Source organism: Geospiza fortis, unplaced genomic scaffold (assembly GCF_000277835.1).
Source record: "Geospiza fortis unplaced genomic scaffold, GeoFor_1.0 scaffold114, whole genome shotgun sequence".
Classification (NCBI taxonomy): Eukaryota; Metazoa; Chordata; class Aves; order Passeriformes; family Thraupidae; genus Geospiza; species Geospiza fortis.
The window spans coordinates 2542821-2552935 of NW_005054383.1; the positions used below are offsets into that span (position 1 = coordinate 2542821).

At 45.5% G+C, this 10115-nt stretch overlaps 1 protein-coding gene across 4 annotated transcripts in view; it reads left to right on the forward strand.

Annotated features, from left to right (window-relative positions):
- Nucleotides 1–10115, forward strand: part of SLX4 (SLX4 structure-specific endonuclease subunit) — a 23770-nt gene that overhangs the window by 4648 nt on the left and 9007 nt on the right. For 2 of the 4 annotated variants that reach the window (XM_031060419.1, XM_031060420.1), the window contains 6 exons: nt 1–78; nt 1731–1946; nt 2867–3081; nt 3968–4281; nt 5780–6056; nt 7265–7353. The exon at nt 1–78 is cut by the window's left edge and continues 94 nt beyond it. In XM_031060419.1, coding sequence (XP_030916279.1) covers nt 1–78; nt 1731–1946; nt 2867–3081; nt 3968–4281; nt 5780–6056; nt 7265–7353 — 1189 coding nt within the window. The remainder of the gene's footprint in view (nt 79–1730; nt 1947–2866; nt 3082–3967; nt 4282–5779; nt 6057–7264; nt 7354–10115) is intronic. The other 2 variants (XM_031060421.1, XM_031060422.1) reach the window with 2 other exon arrangements.

Here is a 10115-nt window from a genome sequence, read left to right on the forward strand (position 1 = left end):
AGGTTTGTTCTTCTGTCAGATCTGCCAGAAGGATCTCACAGCCATGAACAGCCTGCGGCGAGAGCAGCACGTCAACAGGTCAGACACCAGCAGGACCTGTCTGTCCTTCCATCCAGCCCCCAGAGACTCCTCACTCAGCCCAGCCAGGGGAGAAAGTGGGAGCAGGGGTTCTGCATAAGGGTCTTTACCTTTAAGGCTTGAATTAAGGAGTCATTTTGGTGTGAAAGCAGAGGCTGATTGCCTTGCCCTGCAGGGCTCCTGCATGTGTGTGGCCAGGCCAAATCTGCTTTCATTAGCAGTGTGGCAGAGGAGCTGCCATTGTAACTTGGTGATCTTCAAGGTCTTTTCCAGCCTTAGTGATTCCATTAGTGATGACTCCCTAATGCAAATTTTGAGATCTACTAATTTCAGCCAGCAAAGTTGTGTTTGCTCTGTTTTGCTAAAATTCATCTAAGGACATCTGGTATGTCACTGTATCTGAGCTGTTTGCTGAAAGAAATGTGAGCTGCTCAGAGAGATGACTCAATTGAAATTGCTGCCCTTCATTTAACAATTTCCTTAGTGATAAAAATCAAACACAATGTATTATGCACAGGCAATTCTCTGGAAATTGAAACTGTGCTTTTTCTGTTGACAAAATATCAGAAACAACACATTTGAATGATAGTAAATTCTTAATTCAAGCACTTCCAGATAGCAGGAGTGATGTAAATTGTCCAATCCTACATCATGTTACTGACTGGCTCCCATTGATCAGGCTTGTTTGCACCTGCAGCTTTCTAGGTGTTACTGTTGTTTCTGTTTTCAGACCATTTGTGCTGCTTGAAAGAGCTATAAAAGAGTGACAGTGCTAGATATGTTTTTTGGAAAGTCAGGCTTTCTGAACTATTAACATGTAATCATGTGTTGAGATTACAAGGTTATATCAGCCAGAGATTTTTTATAGCAGTCTTCATCCCAGGAGTGGAGCTGTACATGGACAGTAATCACCAGTCCTGAATGGTCTCTTAGCACAGCCCTGTGTGTGTGATTACCTAACCAGGGAGTGACTTTTGTAATAGGTCCTGCAGATCCAGGATTTCATACCCTGAATCTCTTTGGAAAGAACAGAAAAAGAACAAGTACAAATTTTTACCTAGTTTTGGCCTACCAGAAGTTATTTGAAGTTCATCATGCTGCACTCTGGAGCATGGTGTCAATTCAGCTGCTCCTTTTCTGTTAACAGGGGTTTATAAATGAGCTGGAATGTTAAAATGAGTGCAGGAAGAGGGACTGAGTGATGGACGCACATGAAGTGTGTTGTTCAGAGAGGCTGTGGACTCCTTCTTCCAAGAGGTGTTCAAGGCAGGGCTGGAGTAACCTGTTCTAGTGGAAGGTGTCCCTGCCTATGGGGAATCATGGATCAAGATGTCCTTTAAGGTCCCTTCCACCCCAAACCATGTGAGATTTTATGATTCCAGAGTTATTCACTGCACTTGCCTTTGAGCAATATGTTTTTAATGTGCCTCTGAGACAATTATCTCCATGTAACTGTTCCATGTTGTGTTCATCACAGCAGTGGGCTCATAGTTCTTGTTCCTTTAGTGGATGTTCATGGCTGTTACTGATATTAGAAGTGATTGTGCTTTCTATTATAATATCAGTATTAATAATATTAATATATTAATGGCCTCAGTCTTAGCATAGACCCTTTAAAGTCTCCATGGGTAAGCTTTGCCACTGTCTCCCAGGTGTCTGGATGAGATGGAAGAAGCACAGGTGTCATCCTGCAGCAAACCAGTGGTCCCTGAGTGTCCCATCTGTGGGAAGCAGTTCCAAACCCCCCAGAGCCGAGTCAGCCACCTGAAACGCTGTGCTGTGGAGATGGAGGTGCCTCCTAACCTGCTGCTCCAGGCAGTGCAGCTGCAGGTGGCCACTCTTGGTGATGCAGCTCTTCAGTGTCCCAGGTAAGCTAGTAAAGAAAAAAATAAAAGATGCTGATTGCTTCCTTTGGGCTGAGAGATGTTGGAGGTTGGGAAGAGCAGTAAATGCAAGGCTGACTCGCACACTGGATGAACCCTGAGCCATGACCCAGTGAGGAGGATGTGGCAGTCAGTTGGAGAAATCATCTGAATTTCCCTCAGCAGAGGTCAGGTGGTGGATGACTTGAAAAGCCAGCAGGCAGGAGCAAAATGGGGGGTAAATAACCTTGCAGTGGTTTGTCACAATGATTTGTGCTCTGTGAGGCAATTGCTCAGTAAAGCTGAATGGGTGTGTTTGAGCTTATTGACTGAACCACAGAGTATGAGTGTGGAGCCTTTCCTGACATCTGTGGTGCCAGTGCCTCAGCTCCTCAGTTCATGGCTGTCCTGGGAACATCCTTTCATCCTGAGCCAAAGAGGAAGCAGGTGTGATGTTTTGGAATGTGCTTGGTACAGAGCTGCTCACTTGAATTTGAGCAGAATCTTCAGAGTGCTCCAAGTGGTGCCTGAGTGAGTTTGTGGAGGGGCTCATAAGTCCTGTTGTGCCAAGGAAGGACCATTGCCTGTTCCCTATGCAAGCAGAGGGGTGGGAAAGCATTTTCTGGAGATCTGGTTTTCTCCCTGTTTCAACTTGTTTGTTCCCCTTTGGTAGAAAAAGTCATTCAAGGTAGAGATAACAGATGCTTACATACCAAAATAAGACTTCTCTAAATTACTCTAAATTCCATGAATGATAAGAAATCCTTTGCTCTCTGCTAGAAAAAAAAAGTACTGAATGGTTTTTATTATGCTTGACATGGGAATCTCTGTGAGCAAATGGAACAGCTGCTCTGGAGTACTCAGTGGTTGTTGTCTCTGATCCAGCCACATTAACTGGGGCTTCCTGCTGCATTCTTGGATTTCAGCAATCAGCCCAGCAGGGCAAAGAGGAAAGGCCCCTCCAACGAGGACTTGAGGAAAACACAGAAGAGGGCCAAAATGGAGCCTAAGGATGAAGATTTGCAGGTTGCCATGGCAATGTCACGCTCTCTGTTGGAGCAAGAAAAGCAGGAACAAGCAAAATCAGTTACAAATGTGAAAGCAGTGGCTGCTTTGCCAATCAAATGGAAGCCAGGATCAGGTATGTGTTACAGCAAGTTAGTGTCTGAGGCTGTGGTATTGCAGGAGTAATGGGGCTGCTCTCCACCAAAACTTCCCTGTTGGATACAGGAGGGATGACAGCCCTGTTTCTGGTTTGTTTAAGCTGTCAGAGCTTCAACAATATGCAGTATCCAAATGCAGTCAAGAATGACAGCAGAATGTCCATGGGTTTCAGGAATCCTGTGCTTTTTTTCACTGATTTGTTCTTTTGAATCTGTAAAATAGTCTTAAGCTGTTGTTTCTTGTAAACTGTGGAAGTGAGGAGAAATAATATGAAAATATGATTGTTATTTCTCCTGTAGTAGATTCTTTTGCTATTCCTCCTGCTGCAGCCTGGATTAATGCAACTTTTTCAGCATTATCTCATATAATTTTGTCCTTTCTGCAGTGCCATGTGTGTCCAGTACATGCTGCTGAGCAGGGCCTCACCATTCCAGAGTGCAGAAGGGTTCAGAAAGGCAGACAACTGCCTTTGGGGAGAGGGGAGAGGGTTGAGAGCTGTCCAGAGAGGAGACTTCACTCTTCACTTCTTCTTCTGCCCATAGGAACTCCCAGTTGGATTTGGGGCTGGGCATTAGTAGGCAAGGGTAGTAAGACACAGCATTTCCAAATGAAAGGTGCCCAGTGTTTGTGTGAGCTGTGGTTTGATATCACTCATGACCAGAACACAAGAAAAGGACCCTTCATAGGTGTGTTGGTGGAGTTCATTTCTCCCATAAGGGCCATGTGAGGTTTTGGACTACCTGCACAATCTTAAGAGTTGTGTTCCCATGTCTTCTGGTTGTCACTGAAGAAGCTGCTGTGTTGATCTCCTCTGCCCTGTGTGTTCAGCTGTTTACTTACTTGGGTTCCTTTTCTTTTTAAAGAGAAAAAAAGGCGTAGGAAAGGCACCAGTGCCCCCCCACCTCTGCTGCTCCAGGACCCAGAGAAGGTCCACAAGAGGATCCAGGAGAGAGTAGCCATGATGCTGACAGAAGAGGTGGAATTCCCTCCCACCCCTCAGCTGCCCATCAGTAGAATTCTGGAGGATGAATCTGGAGAAGCAGCCTGGCTCATGCCATTGTGCAAAGCCAAGAAATGCTTTTTATGGAACATCAGTGCTCTGACAGGACCCTGTGACCCTGAATCATTCTACACTGCAACCTTGACCCCTCCAATTGTACCCTGGAAGCCTGTGCAGGTGGGGCTCTGTTGTCCTTGCTCTGATATGTGTGTGCCATAGTTCTTGATACTTGCCCTGTATCCCTTCTGTTTCCTGATTTGGAATGTAAACCAGTGATCCCCTCTCTCTGCACACTCACTGCCCATGACCTGTTCTCCCCTGGTCTTACCCAGTAAAGTTTGAGGATCTTGAACTTTCATTTCTGCCTTTTGGAGAGGAGAACAAGGTTCATGTTACCATGGTTTTTGAGCTTCCAGAAAGTAAAAGGGAAGGGAACAGAGAGTACTGAGTAAAGGGATCCCATCCTGCTCATTGTGCCATTAGTTTGTCCATCTTTACAGCAGCTTGGCTCTTGTTTTTGTACTTGGCACTTTTTTCTGGTCATTTTTAGTGTGAACTTTGCCTGTGTTGCACTTAGAATGGTCTGGAGAGAAAAATTTGAACTGAAACCTGATATTTGCTAGCACAGAGAAGGTGGGAGTGCCTGGAGTTGTACAGCAAAGCATTTGCACTCAGGCTTTCCCTGTGCATCCCACTGCCTCCTGCTGCATGTGAGCTTTGGTCCAGGTCTCAGTTCCACTCTTTCATTTTGGTTCCACCTGGATCTGCCTCTTCCACTTCTCTGTATTTTTATAAAATGCCCACAGAAACAGACAAAGCTCTTTCAGTCTCTTTTCTCCAAGAAGGATATAACTTCTCTTTCTTCCCTCTTTCTTCTCTTGAAGTGTTTGGTGCTCCTGTTCAAAATCTACTGTGCATATTTAAGTGCTTTATTTAACACTTCTTCCCTAGTCAAAGCCCAATGTTTCTCTGGCTTGTTGCAGGTGGAGGCTGGAGAGGAGGGACTCCACTCTAGGAAGTTTTGACCTTTCATTCAAGCCAGAAACTGCCAGAGAAGTTTAAAAATAAAAAGCAGGAATATCTTTAAAATCATGGCAAGAGTGTGTTTTTCCTCTGATTCTTTCCATTCACAGAAATGGCTGAACTATTTTTACTTAGAAATAAACAAGCGAAATTATTTTTTGGGAAACAAAGACCAAACCTGGAAAATACCCACTCCAAGGTGTAAGATTGATTTAGTTAGATGTAAAATGTAAGAATGCAAAAGCATTTCAGAACTCAAAACAGAAGCATCTGGAGAGCTTCAGCTGTGACTTTTGCCTTTTGCCAGGAACTCCAGCTATAATTAAATATTTAGATGTTGAATTGGGAGCATTTCTCCCATCCTTTCTCTCTGCTTGGCAGTTGCCTGCACAGACATGCTCCTGGAGAAACCAACTTTTATGCATTTTCCATGGTAGTTTTCTTTCTTCTGTTCAGAGCTGTCTTATCTCTGGAGAGTTTTTCATAGAACTGCAGAGAGCTGTTCCTCAGAATCCCCTGTACCTGGGCAATGCTCTGTGATCCTTCACAGATGTTTCAGGAGTATGCAGCAGACCCTGTACTCTGAGCTTTGCAAATACATGAAACAAGATCTAATTTATTGGTGTATTGTTTTTCCTCCTCACTTGATCAGAATAAGCCAGAGAACCTTCAGCCATCAGTGGGATCTCATCAGCCAAAAGCATCCCAGCAAACTCAGCCTGACCTCAGTTCTCAGGAACCCACTTGCACAAAGGTTGGAGGCCAAACTTCTGATGGATCCAGGCCAGGCCCTGAAGGAGATGGGCAGCTTTTATCCCCAAGCCAGGACATGCAGACCCTGCAGGACCTGGTGGACTTGGCCAGGGAAGGACTCACCCTTACCCAGTGGAACCTTGACACTGGCCATGCTCAGGCAGCAGAGCAGCCAGGTGAGTTCTGGCAGCTTTGTGAGCCCTGCCCTGGTTCCTTCAGCCACACAGAGCCAGGCTGTGGCTGGGCTGACTCAGAGAGCCACAGCAGCACCCACAGGTTGTTGGTGTTGATCCAAGAGGTGATGTTGTGGGGGCACATTTTCCTGCAATAGGATGTAGATAAAATCAACCTGATATTTCTGAAATTATTCATAAATCCCAGCTTTTAAGAGAATTCCTGGACAGCAGATACTAAATTTTATTTTAAAATTAAAGAAATCAAAGTATTTTCTGTCAGCAGGGAGCCTGGAACAAGAGAGCTGGAGAGGGACTTTTCACAAGGACATATAGGACATGGGAGATTGGCTTCAAACTGAAGGAGATTAGGTTAGATACTGGGAAGGAATTCTTCCCTATGAGGGTGCTGAGGCCCTGGCACAGGGTGCCCAGAGAAGCTGTAACTGCCCCTGGATCCCTGGAAGTGTCCAAGGCCAGGTTGGATGGGGCTTGGAGCAACCTAGGAAGATAGAAGGTGTCCCTGCCATGGCAGGGGTGGGACTGGATGGGCTTTAAAGTCCCTTCCAACCCAAACCAGTCTGTGATTCCATGATTCTACCTGGACAGCCTTTGTGTTCTGTGCACTGTCTTTTCAGGTCTTGAGACAGTTGGATGAGAGATGCACAAGAGGGATGATTTTGTGTTGGACATCAATTACACAAACCTGGAGTTTATCTTTGCCTACTCAGGGTTGAAAAAATACAACACCTGGAATTCCTCTGTGGGCAGCTCTCTGATGTCCCCAGTCACAGTTGCATGTGGTGCACAACTGCACATTTTGAGGGCAGTGGTGCCCCCTAAAGTGCTCTGGCTCTTCAGCAGAATCTATTGTGTCTCTTGTTCATCTGTGAACGAGAACACAGTTCCTAAGCTCACCTGTCTGCATTTGCACTTGGATATATACTCCTCACTTCCCCTGCTCAACTGCAGCAGATGGTCCCTGGCCCTTTAATGTATATAAATAACGGTGAGATGGTGCTTAGGTACCCTCAGGCTGTCACAACCCGGAGCCAAACCCTGCAAAAAGCCATGAGGGAGAGGCTGAGCCTTCAGCCCAGCCAGCCTGGTCACAGCAGCTGTCACAGCAAGGATCCTCTTAGGAGTTCTTAGATCATTCTGTCTCACAAGGAGGTTATATGTGATTTGTGATGTGCATTTTCTTCCCTGAGGAGAAGAACTGACTTCCAGTGATCCTCCACTTAGTGGCTTTGTGCCCCCATCCAAGAAGAAGAGCCTCCTCAGGAGCAGCACTAAAAGAGTAAGGATAACCTTTTTTTCTACTCCTTATATATTCATCCATAACAATTAAAAACTGTTCATTTGTGCAATTCAAAGAAGTGTGGAATATTTCCCATTCCTATCTGTGGAAACAAAGTGGTGCTTAAGGTTCACAGTGACTTGAGGATTTCTCATGGGCACAGGTGAGGTCAGCACACCTGGGGTGTTCCATCCATGCCCATGAGAGCCTGGGGATTGTTCAGTACTTGTCCTGCCTGATGAGAGATGATTTAAATGCCAGGGACAGAAGGCCAGGCTGTGCAGGTCAGGGAGCTGTAGCACTGACAGTGTTTGAGGGTAGGAAGCAGGGATGCAGAATGTTATACAGTACTCTGCTTTAATGCCCAGGTTATCCAGGAGAAAACTGGCAGCAGCCCAGGAGAGACAGAGCTGCTGCTGCTCCCTCTGGGCTCACACACCAGCTCTGGCTGCTTCTGAATGGAGCTCCTTCCTCCCCAAGCCACGTCCTGCAGTGGAAGGGGGAATTCTTGCAAGGACTGCTTGACTTGTACTAAATCCTGGCATAAAGGCCTAGTAGATGGTGGAATGTTGTGAGGGCCATGGAAGATGAGCAGGTTTTGCTGCTAATTGAGCTTTTAAAGGGTTTGGTGTAGAAAATCCTCAGTTGTGGGAACACAGAGGATCTAGTTTGAAAATCAGTGTGTGCTCTATGGTGACTGAGTGAGAAACTCAGCCTAGTAAGTCAGGCATGATTTTTTTTATCATGCCTGTGGTGTTCTGTAGATGTCATCTTGTCCCACATGCACCAGAGGATGTGTAATTTTCCATGTATGTATAATCAGTTTTATTCAATTTAAGTTCATACAAAGTAAAACTAATTCATTTTCTTACCAAGGTCATCCACTTTATCTGATGAAACTTACTATCTTTTGTTTGATAATAAATAATCATACCCTGAGAGGAAGTACATTTTGGTGCTGGATAATTTTTGATGCTCTGACAACATGCTTTCATATTGTGCTTAAAGGATTAAGATACTTCTAAAAGGAGACAATTCCTTGAGGTGAGAATTGGTATTAAACTTCAGGATCCCAACTACTTGGTACAGAAACTCTAGATATTCTTTGGGAGTATTAAAAAAAATTATCCTTAGCAGGAAAAGGCCTTGTTTTGTTTTTCTATTAAATCAGAGGCCTTTAGCAATACAGAAACTGTTCTCACATTGTTGTTGAGACTCAGTTGCTCCCAGCAAAACAAGTATGGTCATTTTTTCACTCTTTGTTTCCATTATAGTTTTCCTGAGCCAGTGAAGTGTTGTTGAAGAGCTGGATTGCCAGTGGGAGAGATTTGTGCTTTATCTGAGCACAAACAGTGTAACCATGTAGAGCAAGTGCACTCATTGCATTGGTAACACATCCCCTGTGCTGAAGACCCTTGGTCACATCAGTGGGGTCCAGTCTCAGTGGCCTCCTCAGCAGGAGAGAATGTTCTGGTGTGTTCTCCAGCACACAGCTCATACCTGCTCAGAGCTGCCTTCTGGCCAGTTTCTTTGCCTTGCACAGAGAATGGAGCAGCCAGGAGGTTTCTGGCCTTGTTTAATTTCCCCATTCTTGATTGATAATTTTAGCACCAGCAGGAAAGCTGTTCTGGGCTCGCTGCCTGGAACGTCACATCTGGAGCCTGTGTTTGCTGGCAGCCCCAGAGCAGCCTCACAGGTATCCCACCTGCCAAGAATAAGAAAACAAGAGGAGTCAGATTAGTTTCCAGACTGAGTTTCCTGCCTTCCCTTTGGAGATCAGTCCAGAGCACTGCCACAACATGCAGAATGTTCCCTAGCCCACCTCTGAAGGCTGGGAGAAGTGTTCTGCTAATGCCTGCTGGATGGAGCAAGTTGAAAGGTTGGCTCTCCACAGCCCAGTGCTAATGTAGAAACCTGCTAAGAAAATGAAGAGCTGTCTTGTTCCAGGTGGAACTGCATGTCCTGCAGATGTTCCCTGGAATAAAATTTGCAGTAGGTTTGAAAAGCACAAGGTCAATGATTAGGGTGTTAACCATAAACTGCTTTTCACGTGCAGTTAGGCAGTTTCTCAGCCCAGCTGTGATCTGAGGGTGTTTCAAACTTCTCTGAAGCACTCCAGGCCACCTCCAGAGCTGCAACACTAGGAGGGATCTGAGTCTTCAGGAGATTGCCTGGGAGCAGCTCCAGAGGAGCTGTCTGGCCATCCTTGCTGCCTTCAGCAGCGTAGCCCAGGCCTGACCTTACTGTCACCATAACCAGCCACAGGTAACTCAGCCCTGCCCAGAATTCTAGCCAGGAGTTCTGGAATGGTAATAAAAGTTGTGTTTCTTTTTTAAAACGGAGTGGAATTTACAAAAGAGATTTCAGTAGCATGCTCATAAATTCCTTTGAACTGGCTGCCTACATTAGTTTTATTCTGTGGGGGGCCCTTGTTGCAGAGCTGCTCTTCTCAGCTGTCATTGCCAGACAGTAAAAAGAGAGAAGAAAGGCTCATTACCCCTTCCTGAGTCATCTTCTTTCCTCTTATCCTGATTGTAGTGAATTGAGTTCAAGTCTGTTGAAGTGGAAGTTACAGTTTGCTAAAATTGTGGTGGGAGGCAGTAGATCAAGAGGCCAGCTATAGGCTGTGGCTAGACCACAGCAGGAAACGTGTGGTGAGATCTGAGGGTGATAATGGGCTGTGACACAAGTACAGCAGAACACAATACAACTGCCCTTTCTCCACAATGGGCAGGCTGTGAAAAAGGAAAGGAAAACAGAGC